The sequence below is a fragment of the Chroicocephalus ridibundus genome, chromosome 4 (assembly GCF_963924245.1).
Source record: "Chroicocephalus ridibundus chromosome 4, bChrRid1.1, whole genome shotgun sequence".
Lineage (NCBI taxonomy): Eukaryota > Metazoa > Chordata > Aves > Charadriiformes > Laridae > Chroicocephalus > Chroicocephalus ridibundus.
Window position 1 is genome coordinate 22754561 of NC_086287.1, and position 16279 is coordinate 22770839.

At 49.1% G+C, this 16279-nt stretch overlaps 1 protein-coding gene across 9 annotated transcripts in view; it reads left to right on the plus strand.

Moving 5' to 3' along the window:
- The window catches only part of FOXN3 (forkhead box N3), a 215420-nt gene that overhangs the window by 74130 nt on the left and 125011 nt on the right, over positions 1-16279 (plus strand). For 3 of the 9 annotated variants that reach the window (XM_063333957.1, XM_063333958.1, XM_063333959.1), the window contains exons 1-2: positions 3748-4131; positions 6944-7500. In XM_063333957.1, coding sequence (XP_063190027.1) covers positions 6958-7500 — 543 coding nt within the window. In that variant the 5' untranslated portion in view covers positions 3748-4131; positions 6944-6957. Of the gene's footprint in view, positions 1-3745; positions 4132-6943; positions 7501-16279 lie in introns of those variants that run through there. The other 6 variants (XM_063333955.1, XM_063333954.1, XM_063333953.1 and 3 more) reach the window with 4 other exon arrangements.

Genomic DNA, 16279 nt, shown 5'->3' on the forward strand with positions numbered 1-16279 from the left:
TGGGCCAAAGGAGAACTTGAAGAACAATTAAATGAAAGGTTGGGAAAATATTTTGTAAATCTGATGCCATGGTCTCAAGTGAGTAAGCAAAAGATGGATCTCCTATCAGGAAGCTGGGCCTTCATTGCATTTGCAGCTTAGATCTTTAGCTCGTGCTTGGGGTGGGAGAAGAAAGGGGAGCGTGCGCTTGTAAAAGCCGTGGGGCAGGAGGGCAAGGTGCGACTGTTCTCGGAGCAGCTGCCAGGCAAGAGCTGCTTTTTTTTTCTTTCTGCAGGACGAGGCACTGTCTGCCAGCCCGTTAGCTGTGTTACCTCTGGACGAGGCGGAGCCTCTGGCTGTTCAGGTGGGAATTCAGATACGGCTGTTTCTCTGACCCAAAAGTGGGCATAGTGCAAACAACAAAACCCGGCTGGTCTGGCGTGGCTAAAAATAGAGAAGTGTGGATGCTGCAGGTTCTGTATGGAATGTTCTGGAGAAGAATGCTGGGAACAGGAGTTGTGAAAGAGGAAACGAGCAAACACGTATTCACAATTTAGGTTTTAATAGTGCCCAAAAGTGTTCAATGTGCTTCTGCTCTGTACAAGATTAAATCCATTGCCTCATGGGGGGCGGCAGTCATTCTGCATGGGGGAGGAATGGGCACAAAATGAGATGGCTGGTGTGCGGTGTCAGAGCCAGAGGTGTCCCACTATGAGGGTCTGATCACAAGGGGCAGCAGCCCTGTCCACCTCCTTGTACCTCAGGACCCTTTCAGAGTTGGGAGGTTTTTGGGCACAGCTGCACGTCAAATTATAAATCCTAATGAGCAAGCTTATTTGGCAAACTTGCAGCAGACCTCAGGGAAAAAATCTGACTCTGATGTAGAGAGAATAAACATTGACAAGGATGCCAGTCAACGAGGACATTATAATTGGAGATCAGGTTAGGAACGGGGGCTTAAAGGTGAGGATAAGAAGTACAGGTCTGCTGAATGGTGAGACTGGTGAAGTCAGAGGGCAGAAAGTAGAAATATTTAGCAAGGTCACGTGGCGTGGTCATAATACTAGCAAAGGAAGATGCTCCCAGCAGAGATGGAGATGGAGTGGGGGGGAAGATGAGCTTTGGAGGATTGATAAAGAGCCCATGACCCTTGCTGTGCTCCGTTTGCAACTATGGCTTGTGGGAGGTTATCAGGGATTCCAATCTAGGGGAGGATAAGAGATGAAGGAGTAGAGGGAGATGGCTGGAAATCCTCATTAAGTAAGATGCTGCGACATCTGCAGTTGGTATTCTGGAATCCGAGTGGAAAGATTAGACTGTTGTATATTAGCCCACAAGGCTAAAGTGCAGCCCTGCACTGTTGGTACTTCTAATCAGCCTTTCGTATGGCAAATACTTTGGTCTTGGTGTACAAACAGTTTTCATCTGTCAGTGTCGCAGATCTTTTGCTAAATGAGTTTGTATTATTCCTGCCTTAGGAATGGGGAAATTGACACCCTGATAAATTTGGTGGCTTGCCTAAGATTACAGTGAGTTACTTGGTGGCCACACGTTGAATGTTCTGACGCTGCTGTACTCTCTAAGCCAGCAGTTAATGATCTGTGTACCTGAATAGGATGCATACATAATATATGCAAGGTGTAATCTTTGCATACTACCCTGCATCTCACGAGGCTTCCCCCTTCTCACTTCAGACATACTTCTCATTAGCTGAATTCTTCTTGGTATTCTATTCTAAGACACTTGACTTTCACAAGTGATGATAAATGCGATAAATCTCCTTGCTTGCCGATAGAGAGACATGTTGATTCACTTGGAAAAACGTCTGAAGTGTTTGGAGTAAATTCAGGTGGGTGGAGTTATGACTTGGTAATTTAGTTTGGGTTTGAAAGCAAACGGCCATGAGATAAGAGCTGTGTAAACTAATGGTCTGCTGACTGTTGGAGTGTTAGGGCTGGTGGAGTCACAGGGCAGGGCTGGTCACCAGTGAGTAACGATGATACTCTGCTGCCTGATAGGTATTCGTCCCATTCTTCAATCCAGCTGCTGGCGTGTCTTCTTGAAAATATGCAAGAATGTGAAATAGCAGTTCACTGGGTAGGGGAGGGAAAGCTGTCGGCAAAAAAAGGTCTTAGCGAGTTATGACAGGAATTTCTAGTTTGAGAGAATCAACGAAACGCTTCTCAGCCCTGCACTTTTGAGAGTCGGGCAGTTGCCGCTCTTGTCTAAAAATGTGAATTTCGCGAGTGTCTGAGAGATTAAAAGAGGTTAACCCTTGCCTTGGGAAATTACTAAGTACGGACACGGATATGCAGTAGGATACAGTGGCGATCCTGGCTAAGTGGAATAATATTGACTGTGTGGGCCAGGACAGAATTCCGGCAAGGTCTTGAGACAGCTGTCCTAACTTTTCTAAATAAAAAGTCTAAAATGCTTTTCTTCTTGGCTTAGGGATAATTTCTGCATCCAGGGCTGCATTGGAAAGTATCTGTCAGTATACCTGTATTTCCAACTCGTTTTATGTTGTTTATACATTTCTGCAGCAGACCTTTTCTATACTGAAAGGAAAATTAATTTTGAATGTGTGCTAAATCTGCAGGTCGTTTACCCAGAGTGGAAAATCCTTGATTTTTGTGGATCAGCTATGAAACAAGTTAATGTACTTGTTTTGCAGGTGGACAGCCATACCTTAATTCTGTGCTGCGAATCACTGAAGCTGCCCGAGATCAAGCGTGTTGCATATGGGAGACTGTGCTTAAACTAGTGTTGTCTCGGCTGGGCAGCTTCTTTTTTGTTTTTAAATCAAGTTAGTTCCCTTCAATTAACTGACGTAAGGTTTTTTTCACTAATAATAGTTAATACTAGTTATATCAAGGTATGGTAGCAGGGGAGAAAACACACCATTCTTCCCAATTAAATCAGGCCTTATTTTAAAGCAAATTTCTTCAGACTAAAGAAATAAACTGGGTGTTTTTCCCTTGGCAGTTATCGCAGGTTTCTGCAGCATGGTTCTTTGCCTACAGAAGGTGGAGATGGGCCCTCAGCAGAGGCTGTGGTTTCACGGCACACCGAGTCGGCAGCAGAGACCCCTGCCATTCCCCGTCCCCTGCCATTCCCCGTCCCCGTGGCTGTGCCGGCTCTCCCCTGCCCTGCCCGTCTCTGTAGGGCCCGGCTCCCGCTCCGATGAGGAGGATGGATGGGTTTGAAGCTGGCTGAGGGCCCCTCCGAGTCCTGGGTGGGTGGTGGGCTTTGCGGGAGGGTTTTGGCCCCCTGGGACTTGCTTGCCCGCTGCCGGGGGATGCGCAGGCGGGAGCCTGCTGTTGAGAGATGTCCCCCCTGCTCCTCCTGAAGGCGGCGGGGGGGGGGGAAGCGGGGCTCCGCTGCGTTGGTCTTTGGGCTACGGGTGGTGCCTTCAGCGGCCACCCCGTAGTTCGTGGCAGTTCAGCGGGGGCCGGTGCGGCCGGGCCTCCCGTCACCGCCGCCCGCCGCGCCGCGGGCAGGGGCAGAGACTCGCACAAGCGGCCGGGCCGGCAGCGCCGTCCCTTCCCTCCGCACCGGAGCGTTCTTCCCCGGGCGCTGCCCGCCTCCCTCCCCGCCTCCAGCACCCGCCCGCCCCGGGGCCGACGCCGCCGGCCCGTCCCGACCCCGACGCCGCTGAGGCCCGCGGCGGCGCCCTCCCGGGCGGGGGCCGGCGGGAGGAGACGTCCGAGCGGGCGGCGGCGGGCCGGGGTCCCCGGGCCTGCCGTGAGGAGCGCCGCCCGCCCCGCCGCCCTCCCCCACCGCCGGCGGCCCTGCCTCCCTCCCTCCCTCCCTTCCGCGGCTTCTCCCGTCTCGGCTGGCCCAGCCCACGTTTTCCCTCTCTCCCCTCCCTCCCTGGTCATGTGTCGCCTTTTTTTGTTTGCAGTGGAAACAATTTCTCGCTCTCGGGCTTCGCGGCGCGGCGGACCGCTGCCCGTCGGGAGCGCGGGGAGGGCGAGCGGGCCCCATGCTGGCGGCGGTGCCCCCTGCGCCGGGACCCCCGCGGCACCCTCGGGGCTCGGGCTGAGGCGGGCGACGCGCGATGCCCGCCTCCGTCAGATGAAAGTTTGCGCCACAGCCATGAAGGGACCGCGGTGAAACCCCCGGCCCGGCCCCCCTCACCCCCTCCGCCAGGTGAGTTGTTGTTGTTGTTGTTGTTGTTGTTGGCGGGGATTGCGCAAGCCGCTGCCGGGCCCGCCCGACCCGGCCCGGCCAGGCTCGGCTCTCCCCGGCCCCGCACCACAACTTGGCCAGGAGTTGGTGCGCGGACGCGTCCGGTGCGCGCCGCCCTCTCCTCACCGAGCCCGGCCGGCCCCGCCGCGGGGGCCGAGCCCCGGCCGACCGCCTCCGGCCCGAGGTGGTCCCGCCGGGGGCTTCCGGGAGCCGCTGAGGCGAGGACTTTGGGATACGCACCGGCGCAGGGCTATATGTATTTACAAAAGAGGGTGTAAGAGGCGCGGTGTGGTGCGGGGGGCGGCGGGGCGGGCGCGGGGCGAAGTTGCCTTGCCGGGGCGGCGCGGCGGGGCCGGCGAGGGCCGGTGACATCTGGCCGGCATTGGAGGTATGCGCCCGCCGGCCGCCCGCGCCCGCCCAGCCGGAGCAGCCCCGGTCTCCTAGCAACCGCATTGATTGGCTGCGGCGGCGGCCAATGGGCGCCCGCCCCCCGCTTCCCCCCCCCGTGCGATAAGTACGGTGGGAGCGCGGTGTGGGGGGGTAGCTCCGCTGCGTCCGCTCCCCCCCCCCCCCCCCCCCCATCTCCGCCCCGGCGACGGGCCGCCGTGGAGGCCCGTCGGGGAGCGGCTGTGTAGGTATCCGGTGGGGCACCCGCAGTTGGCAACGGATTAAAAATGTTCACCCAAGTGCGGGCTCTCATGTGACCGGCGCTCCTTTGTCTGGCGGCGGGGCGCCGCGGCAGCCGCCACGGGCCTCGTTAACACACACCCCCCCCCATCCCCACACACGGGGCGCAGCCACGGCCGGGCCCCGCCGGCGAAGGGGGTGGGGGGTAGCCCCGGGCACCCCTCACTCCCGTCCCGCTGGGAACTGAGCTCCGCCGGGCCTCCCCGCGGCCGCCGGTGGCCGGCCCGAGCAGGGCTGCGGGGGCCGCGGCCGCCCGGTCCCCCCCCCAGGCAGCCGTGGGGACCGCGGCCTGGAGAGGGGAAAAAAGAAAGAAATGGGGGGGGGATGGTATGATACATCCCTTTGGGAGGATACTGGCAAATAAGCAAATTAAACAGAAAGAGAGCAGCGTGTTGTCATAGCAACAGTGCAATTAAATTACTTTACTGTCAGCCATCATATAATTTTCCTGTTTAGAAGCTCATGGGACGTAACTTACATTTGGAGTCAAAGTTGGGTGTGCGGCGTGGGTAGGGGACGTGGGTGCTCCCAGCCACCCCGCCGGCAGTGCCGGTGTTTTCCTTCGGGATGTGCTGGAAGTGGGACCTGCCTGAGTCTGGCCTCCCGGTGTTTACATCTGCCTTGGGATTTTTTTTTTCCTCTTCCAGATCCTCGTGTAAAACCGCACACATTCGCTGAGCTTGGTGGCGACGGTGTCTATTAACGGACTTCTGTGCATAAAAGTTCTGTATGTTTCTTGTTTAGTACAGGCTGCTTTGGTCTAAAGTGTTTATAGAAAGACCTGAGGAACTTTCCTGTTTCATTTTTGCCCTTTTGTAACAGATAAAATAAAGTCCGTCGTTTCTCTTTCGCAAGTGGCTGTTTTGCTCTTTTTTTCCTGTGGATAGGTGGTTCATTCTGTTGTTTCCAGTAGGATTTTTTCCCTTCATTTACAGTATCGACTGTGTGACTGCATGACTTCAGGGAACTGCTGAGGTTACGTTTTAGATAGAGGGAATCATGATCTTGCTCAACATTTGCACAGGAAGTTTTGTCGGTTTTAAATCCATTATTAACTTCTTCCAATTTTTATTTCACTGCTGTTCGCATCTCCAGACCTAGATCCCAGCAGTTTTCCTGTATGGAGGAGCTAAGGGGGCCTGTCTCCTGCTTATGAAGTAGAATTGTTGGGCTCCTGCCTGCTGCTTTTGAGTTGGGCCGGTGCCCAACTTCACCCAGCTTCTGAAGGGCTTGTGTCCTCCTGAATATTACGGCTCACAGATATTCCCCTCCCTTCGCCCCCCAAGGCCTGCTGTTGCAGTACCCTCGGCAGCTCGTCCCACCTCTCCTGGGCCGCTGTTGAACATCACAGTGGTCTTTCTGAGTCTGTTTTCTACCATGTTGGAAATACAGTCCAGCTTATGTTAAAATCTTCTCTGTTTACATACATTTTTAAAGTGCTCTATTCCTCTGGCGCATGTTTCCTTGTGTCTTGGCCCTGGTCCCAAAACTACTGTGCCTTGCTTTCCCTCCTCCCTTCTCCCACCCTGCCTGGTTTTGAAGTTCTGCTGTAATTTCTGAGTTTGGTTGCAACCACGACTGTAGTCAGGTTGGATGGTTGTCTGCTGCAGCCTGTAGCCAGAGTGACTTTAATAATGGTGCTATTGTATTGTCCTCAAAAGTGAAACAGCTGAACTTAAGCAACTGGCCTTAAGTCTCTCTCTTTTTTTTAAAAAAAATTTTTTTAGTTTACATGCTTATTAAAGCGATGCAATCAGAGTATTCAATGTATTGATACACATATTCATCATTAGAGAGACATGTCTTTAGGATTTCCTGTGTGCGGCTTCACGTACATGCAGAACCGAGGTGTATTGGGATTATGGTTTTATTCCATCAACTGAAATGTCTTCCTTCTCCTGATTTGAGATTATTTTACTCAATAGCTGTGGATGAGCGTTTATGTGAATCTGTCATTTTTAATACAAATGGTAAACGACCGAGTGACCAGTTAGGGAAAAGCTGTCAAAACATTACACAGTATCTTTTCATGAGCTTACTTTTCTCTCTGTTTCTTTCTCCCCTTCCTTTGGATTCCGTCTCCCAGGAGCTGCTGTCTAAATGGGTCCAGTCATGCCTCCCAGTAAGAAGCCAGAGGGCTCAGGAATTAGCGTTCCCAGCGGATTGAGCCAACGTTACCAAGATAGTGATATATCAAAGGCACTTCACGATGACGAGGACCTAGATTTCTCTTTGCCTGCCATCAGATTAGATAAAGGGGCCATGGAAGATGAAGAACTAACTAATTTGAACTGGTTACACGAGAGCAAGAACTTGCTGAAAAGCTTTGGGGACTCGGTGTTAAGGAGCGTCAGCCCCGTTCAGGACATTGGTGATGACACGCCGCCGTCTCCTGCCCACTCTGACATGCCCTACGATGCCAAGCAGAACCCCAACTGCAAACCTCCTTATTCCTTTAGCTGCCTCATATTTATGGCCATTGAGGACTCGCCAACCAAAAGACTGCCCGTAAAGGATATATACAACTGGATCTTGGAACACTTTCCGTATTTTGCAAACGCACCCACTGGATGGAAAAATTCTGTGCGACATAATCTGTCCTTGAATAAGTGTTTTAAGAAAGTGGACAAAGACAGAAGTCAGGTAAGTTTGGAACTATGGAAACCTATCTGGCTCTGAAAATACTCACCTGCTAATTGCAGAACGTGTCTGTAACAGGGAAATGCAGGATATGCAACGCCGTCCCTGGTAATGTAGTTCATTAAATTCAGAGAGCAAACATTTCTTTAGCATGGCTCATTCTGATTTTATTAAATTCATTGTCTAGACATCTGTAAGAAAGTACTCAGGGTGTGTGTGTGTGTGTTTTTTCTTTTCCCCCCAGCTGGTGTCTTCATGCATAGTGGTTAAATATTGTTTTTAGTTATCATGCTGTGGTAATGGTTTCCAGCTATACTAGATGAATGTAATCATGTTATAAATAGGCTGCTTGCTGTTCTTGGCTTATACAAATGTATAGTGAAAGGGTATGCCTTATGTAAGAGTCCATCGCCTTTTCCCTAGTCTGTGTTGTAATCTGAAAAAACTTCTTTTAAACAAGCTGAAGTAGTTCTGAATTTTGGTGATGAAGCTTTGTTCCATTTCAAGCCGGTTTTAGAGAAACCCTTCAAAGAGAAGGAGACAGGTCTGGCAGCAAAGGTGAAAGTTACCATTCACCGAAATGTCAGTCATTCTCTCCCTGGGCTCACGTAGCTTCTACGGCTGGTGCGGTGGCAGAAGCCTGGGGAGTGCATTTTTGCTTTCGGATCTCTGTTGTTGTCGCCTGGTTTCATCGCTGAATCCTCAGCGACGTCTGCAGGAAGGGGCTGTGTGTGAGGGAATGGGGAAGCCAGCTGAGTGGTGGAGGCAGTCCTTTGCAGAGCCTTCCGCCGCCTCGGTCTGTCTGGGAGCCGGTATCGGTTTCCAGAGGGGACAGTCTCCAGGAGCAGTGGTCTGGATGAATCTTTGGCAAAGTATGAATATACTGATAAAAATATCAGCTTGCAGATTGATTTCACAGGCCTTCTCACAGGTTAGCGAAATAAATAGCAGGTTAAATCGCATCACTGACTGTCTGTCTCTGAAATTGGCTGAAGATCAGAAAGTGGATGCTTTCTCCTGGCAGAAACAATAGATGGACTCAACTTTTGTATTTCAGTGAAGTAAATGCCGTGATTGTCTTATAACTGGTTACCCTGAAACTAGACTTCTGTTGGTGGTGCTGTTCTCCCTATTTTGTGTGCGATTTAACTTTAAATGCCGAGGAATAAGAGCTCAAGTAGCTCTAGAGGAGGAGTCATATGTTATCCTAACTATCAACTTTTCATTTTGGATTCATTAACTTCCTTTTCTCCGAAGCTTTCCTTTTTTAAACGATTGACACTTTTATCTTCTTTTTCTTTTTATCCTTTTTTTTAAATGTTATTCCCCAGAATCCACTGTCCACATGCTGCTGATCACACACTGTGCACTGGTAAATTAGTTGCTATGAAAGATTGTGTGTGAGATTAAAAAACCTGTTCCTGAACTGGATCTCATTTTGTGTAAAACAGAGTCTTAAATTCTTGTTTGGAAGCGAGACCGTAATAACAAGTGCCACACCAGACTTTTATGATCCTGTCCCAGGCCATAAGAAACCTTCACACAATACGTTTTTAAAAAGCCCCAAATATTGTAACTGGCAAGGTATGTGTTTAACGTTGCCGTTTGTGTTTTGTTCTGTCCCTCTTCCTCTGTTTACAAGTTGACTATTTAGATTACAGCTTCCTTCCTATGAGGAACTTGTCTTCATGTCTATCTGTCAGATATCCGTCGGTCCGCTGAGCTCCTATGAACAATACCGCAACGAGCTGCTTCTCCACGGGGAAGTGGCGGAGCACAATGCATGACTAGTCACCTACGTCTCGAATCCGTGATTAGAGCCATGGTTACAGAGCTAGACAACAAGGTGTGGTGGGAGGCCTTGCCTATATGAATAACGAGGTGGGGTTTTATTCATTCCTGGAAAATCCCGGGTTATGAGAAAGAATTTCTTCCATCTCCTGGAGATGCTAATAACTGCGGGTAGCCAGCATTAAGGTGAATGAGATGAGAATCTCAAACGTAAAATGCTCCAAGGCAGGTCGCTTAAATCCCCTGCTGGGCTTTTCTCATGTCCTGGCCAAGGGAGGTGGCAGAGACAATCCCGAGAGCAGAACTGGCGGTTGGTCTGAGTTGCTGATCAGGTGCTTGACAGCTAATTGTGGACTTGGAAAGCAATAAACATCAACTGCTGGCTTTGAAAATACCTGTGTGTGTGTGTGCACACACACACTTGGGGTTGATTGGAGTCCCTTGCAGCAGGCGTCTCTGCTGTTCAGAAGGAAAGTGTCCATCTAAAAGGTTCTCTGATTTTGGGCTGGGGCTGGGGGCAGGATAAGGGGGGGACTCTCCTCTATAAGGAATCGCTTCATAACACTTCTTCTCCTTTGCAGCCAGATTCTGCAAATTACAGGTTTGGAGTCCGTCTGTCTTACTGTTTTCATGTGGGGGAAAAAAAAAAGGCGTTTAGGAAATAGCATGTTATAAAATGCTAACAAGGTGGGCTCTGAAACATGTACAGTACGGGGGGAAGGAGTTAATCAGTGCTGGGAATTGCAGGCATTTGCCGGTTGATGTGCATTGACACATTGTGAAAAGCTAGAAGCTTTTCCTCTCATAGCTGTGCTTTCCAGTGTTTGTTTGTGTAGCCTTTCAGTAATCGTTTTTCTAAAAAAAGTTCTGCTGAACACTTAATTCTTTTCTGAATTCCCTCTGCATAGTAGTTTTCTCAATCTTGGGTTCCACTAATTTGTATTCACGGGGCTAAATATGTATTTAAAGGAGGCAGCTTTTTCTGCTTGCATATGAATGCTTGCATTTCCTGATGGGAGATCCTTGTAACAGGGTTGGGGGGGAAAAAGAGACGTACAGGCTGCATCACTTGAGTTTTTGGCTTATCCTGTTCTGGTGCTTTTAGGTCTGGTGTGGAATGCCGGGAAAAGACATTTTTCTCCTCGTATTTGTTTATGCACTGCTGCTATTTCACTTCAGCTGCAATGCCATCAGGCTTACCTGGCAAGCCGACAGAGTGACTATTCATGTAACTTCGCGATGAGGCTGATCTCCTGGGTCAAGACAGAGGGCCGGGCTGGAGAAGGGAAAATGCTGAGCCCTTGATTGTACAAACCTCTTTGCATTGAGCTCAGCAGTTTAATAATAGTTGGCCAGAGTGTGAAGCATCACATGATGGGGAGTGGACGAGGAGTTCCCCGGCTTTGTTTATACTGCTGGACCTGTGAATTCAGTCGTTCAGATTAATCCTATTGTGAACGTACAGATCTAAATGTCCTCTAGTGTGTGTCCCATTTAGTACAGCCCTTTAGCCCATGACTTCCCTGACTTCCCTACCATCTGGTCCTTGGCTATAGAGAGGAATTTTTCTTGTATATGTGTCTCCATAGCAACGAGTTTGCAGTTGATATGGAAAGTAAGCAGTTGCCCTAGCAACGGAGTTACTGATGTGGCAGCTTCTCTGCTTGCAGGGAAAGGGCTAAGCTAGTTCAGACGCATTATGTAGGTTTGCTGTAATTATAGCTGTGCCCACTAGTGCTGCTCTCGCTAAGGGTCTGTTGAAAAAATTTGTTATGAGCCCTATTTCCCCCCTACCCCCAGATTTATTTTATTCATGTAGGGATTCCTGCTTTGAACAAAGGCCGGTAGGATTGTATTTTCAGGGCACGTGATACGTCTGTGCCTTCTATGAATGCAAACTTTCTTGATCGTTATTATCAAATGAGTGGATGAGGGGAGAGGATGTTTGACACCGTTGGCTTCTCTGCAATTTTTTTTGTCTCAGAGAACAGCCCGTGGTTACAGGAGCTGGGGCTCTCGTCCCATGCTCCGTTCCGCTATTCTGCCATCTTTTCCCCGGTCTGTGCTTCTTCAGGCATCCATCCGACCAGGGGTTCCTCTTTGTGTCTGCTCTGTGTTGTCTGAGACAGGGGAACGCACACATGCTCCTGGCTGTGTGCACGCTGAAGAAATTCAAGTCTCTTAAAGGTTTGTTTGGCACTCGTGCTGAGGGACGTCTTAATAAAAATGTAATGAGGGTAAAGGATATGTTTATGGGGATGGGAGAAGAAAATTCTCCTCGCTTGATGTGGAAGTTATTCTTAGAAGTACATGGTCCATAACTGGGTCATGGAGATCCAGCCAGGCTCCTCCTCCGTCTGGAGCAGGCTCTGAGATCTGAGGACTCCCGAGTGGTCCTTGGGCTCTGTGAGAGCCAGCGTCCAACTGTCCTCCTCTAATGCACTGCCTCTCGTAAGCGCTCTGCCAGGGCACCTGACAGGAGCCATGGGGGACCCTTTGGACGCAGGAGACTTTTCTGGAATCCCTCCTGCCAGCGTCTGTCCTCTGATGTGATAATGCCTGGGCTTTTGACAGGTAAAACCCTGCAGAAATATGAGCACTGGCTGGAGTGAGAGGAAAAGGAAGCCTGCCTGTTCTTCCTTAGAATCTCCTAATCCAATCTGCATACACACAAAGGCGAGGGACCGGGGACCCTGTCCTCCCTCTTTTAATGCTATTATTCAAGAATATTTCAAGGAGTGTGAAAGCTCAGTGGCACTCTGGGGATAGGAATGATCTCTTACGTTTTTAATATTGTTATCACCTAGACTGACCCAAATAACACAAGCATCATAATTTCACTGTATTTATAACATCTGGTGGAGTTAAAGTGTAAAAAAGCCCCGCAAACCAACCAACCCAAACAACAAAACAACCCCTCACATCCATGTTAAAGACTTCAGATGATGTTGACTCCATTAATAAAATAATGTCCTAAATAAGCAGGTCCAACTGTTAATTTCCCAAATTGTTAAAAGGAGGTGGTGTGTTTTGAAACTGGAATTCATCTAGTTTAACTCGAGATCCATTTTGTTATACCCCAGTGTATCTACTCTCTAGTATCAGAAATTTTCTCCTCAAATTGGTATTTAGAGAAATAAGGGTCATCTCACTCCAGACCAATCATTAAATTGTCTAGAACCATACTGTAATATGGGGTTTCCAGGTATCAGATGATTTCTGGAGTGCTTTTCTCAAACCCTTTCGGTTTTGTTTTTGAAGTGCAAACCCAAGAAATTATACCGAATATTTAAATAATAGATTTCCTAAAGCTGTGCTTGGAAATAACATGCTTCTGTTTCACTGGCTTCCAGCTGATCGACTTTACATCAGAGCTTACTCTTTGCAGTCGAGTCTGCCTGTATTAACTGGTTTAGAGCTGTACAAAGCATAATCAGTTCCTTTTCAAATAATGATGAAGAGCTCACAATATCTGGAGAGTCCTCTGGACCTTATATCTAAGGTATTTACGTTATCTTGTTCTTGGTTAAGATAGACCATGGGCAGGTGCCCTGCTGGGTAACTGGGCTGTTAGTTGCACATTGACAGGCTGTTGACCTACCAGAGGGGACTGGCTACTTAGGTTAAATAAACGGGAGTAACTGGCCATGTCTGTGCTCCTAACTCACAGCAAAGATGATATGAAGTGTGTTAAGCAGCACTGAAAGAGCCGGGACAGGAGAGCAGGAGCGAGCCGCTCTTTACCTGTTGGGCTTGGGCTGTGGTGGGGTTGATGAGTCTGTTTTTCAGCCATGCTCACACCCTCCGTGTTCCTGGCTGTTTGCTCCGACTCTTTCCTGGCACATGAACTTTTGTGTTTCTGTGACAAGCCACAGATCTGGTCAGAGATCTGATCTGTCTAGATTTTTGTGTTTCTGTCTTTTTTTTTAATTCTTGATTTGCTTTTCAGCTTAATTCCTTGATTCAGGTCACAGCGCAGTCCAACAAACAGTTGTGCCAAGACGATGGAGGGAGTAGAGATGATGGGAGGCTGGGGAAGACTCTCCAGTTGGGATTGCTGAGGAGGCAAGCCATTCCTGACAGAAGAAAGGCCGGGTAGAGGCTGGCAGCTGCAGGGAGAGTTGGTGCAGGACAATTTGGCAGGGTAATGGATGTAGTCCCTACCACAAGGGAAAGGCCAGGGTGAAATGAGAAAAGAAGTTTAAATATAATAGGAGGCTTTCTTCTGCCGGAGACATTTCCTTTGTGAGCAGAAGTGTGCTATTTGTTTTTCAAGTGGCCTGTGTTTTACAGGTGATTTAAAGTGATCAAAGTCTGGGCTACCACCATCAGGCACGGTCCCTGCCCAACCTGCCGCCTGGTCCCTTTGCTGGGGGATTGAAGGATCTGGGACTATATTGCCAGCCCCTCTTGAGCTCCTACTGGCACGTGTGTCACCACGCAGTGAGCGGGCTGTAAACTATTTGTGTTTATTTTTGTTTGAGTTATTTTTTCAGTGGGCGAATTTAGTTGGATTCATTTTCAGCTCCCTGCTTAGCTCACGGTCACTGTGGTCAGAGGAGCACCGGTGTCAGCACAGGCTGTAGGCTCAGCTCTGTTTAATCGGGCATGAAACTGAGCCTGTGGCTTTCAGCCAGCTCAGAGCTGGCCCGGCGGCAGCAGAAGAAGGTGGGGAAGGGAAGGGGCAGGAGATGCTCTTGCCTTTGAGGGCACAGACTGCGCTTAAATCACGGGCTGCTTGTATGTTCAGTCAGGTACGTGCTCGGTGCTGGGTTGGGCCCATGTGACATGGGTAAAACAGTCCCAAGAAAACTGCACAGGGATGTTGTGTGTGCACACGCACATCTGTGTTTTCTCAGCCTCACAAGGTTTGTTTCTTTCTGTTGTCCAAAGGTTTTCATATCGGCAGTAGGGTGGCTTTGAGTGGAGCTGTGCTGTGGGTGCTGTGAAAAGCTATTGTGGAAAAGGGAAGGATGTCCATAAAATCAGTTGTCAGGCTTTTCCATGCTGCTGTCTTTACGTCCTCATCACCAGCTAGGTTTCTTCCTAACAGTCAGAGAGCCAACGAACTGCTGTTGTCACTGCCGGCAAAGGAAGCAGGGATTCTGGGGCCACAGGAGGCCTTGCTGGTGATGGGGCTGGAGAACGTGTGTACACAGGAGTGCTTTATGTGTCCAGTAATGAATGCTGGCCTGCGGGGGATGACCACGAAACTCCTGTGGCGGTAGGCAAGACGTTCCCCTCAGCACCAGGCCCGCGACGGCGGCTGTGCTTCCTCTGGTTGTGGCTGAACATCAGATGAACTGGGCTTGCTGGTCTGCCCGATGTGCGCTCCTCTGTCTCGCACTTCAGTTCTTCAACAAAACATCAAAAAATCTATTTTAATTACAAAATATGTGTCGCTTAGACTTCCTCCTTCCTTTCCTAGAAGGGAAGTGTTCTACATTGGCTGAAAGAGCACAGCAAATTGTGCTGCGTGGCTTCTCCTGGGTGAAGACCTCGTGAAAAAGCGTTTAAAAGACTTGATCATAATTGAGCAGTTGAAAATAATTGAGGAGTTGAAAATACTCTTCAGGCAGCCTGAAGTAGCCATTGAGTTGCTGGAGAAGCTTCCTTTCCTTACTGTGGTTTCAGGTGGTTGCTGCGTCCCACTCACTGATCCAGGCAGCTGAAACCTTGACTCATTCCTGTGGCAGCTCCACGTTCCTGGTAAAGTCATTTGGCCCGGTGGGGTCAGAGAAGGAGTCTCCAGGCTGCTCATAACCTTCTGTGTTATTTTCAGCGAATTGCTGTATCTTCATCATAAATCTAGTTAAAACAAATGAATGATCTAGGCTAACACAAGCTGGAATCCTTATGAAAAAGGGACTGGGTGTGACTCTGTTTTTAATTTAGTTCGTCGTTATTTGTGTGTTGGTCAGTGGTGGCTTAGTGTTTAGAAGTAATTGACTTCTGTCATTTCAAGACCGGGCAGACCATTGCTAGATGAAGTCATGGTGCAAGCACTGTACATAGCTATAACAAAGCCAAATGTTACGCTGCAGTTAGTTAGTCTTGTGAACGCAGATTTGCTTAAAAAAACCCCACGTGGCTGCCTCTGGTTAAGTTTTGCTCGGTAAGCATCTAGGGAAAGACTGCTGCATGCTTATATGTGTTTCTTAAGCTAATAAAGATTTCCATCTCTAAGTATTTGCTTTTATCTTTTGATTCATAATCTGGTATTTTGAACCAGTATAAGTCAATTCTCCTGTCTTCTAGGCAAAGGAAGATACTGAAGAAAGTTTGCTTTAATGAGACACGTATGAATCTTGCTGGTTTTCTGGAACTTCTCGTTTAAGTCAGTTTGTTACTAAGTAGTTTAAGAACAATGAGATTTTGCGTTCTTCAGTAGTAGCAACTGGCTTCTTATGATTGAATATTTAAATTTTGGTCTCAAGGAAAAAACTGTTTAATTTTGCTTCCTAACATCTGTCATTCGATCCAATTCCCAGTTAGTTTCAGTCGCTCTCCCAGCCATTCCCCACCTGCTCTAGTGTCTTGGAGCTGGCCAAGAGCAGGGCACCCGCGCTGCACCAGAACTGGGAAATTACTAGAGGTGGGCTGGGGGAGAGAGGAGGTGCCAGAATTGATTGTCTGGCAGTGCTTAATTGACACGCAGCAGAGAAACACAGACGGTCCTTCAGGTGTGCTTATGAGTCCCTGGTCCTTGATGCGTGTGCTTTGGCATCTTTAAAGGTAAAAGGGATCCTGTATGTCTGCTTGAATGCTTGTATCAGTCTTGTATCTTAGTTCTTCTGACTTAATTCCTGTGTGTTTTCTCCGGTTTGGAAGATTTTGGGCACAGAAGTTATACCGTACATCTTCTTTAGTTGTGGAGACAAAGGCGGCTCTAGTGAAGGAGCAGAAGTGTTGTTGCTGTTGGACCCTGTGGATAGCTGCTGGGACACCGGCTGTTCAGCTGGCCTGGGACTAACTGGCCTTGTAGGTGAGG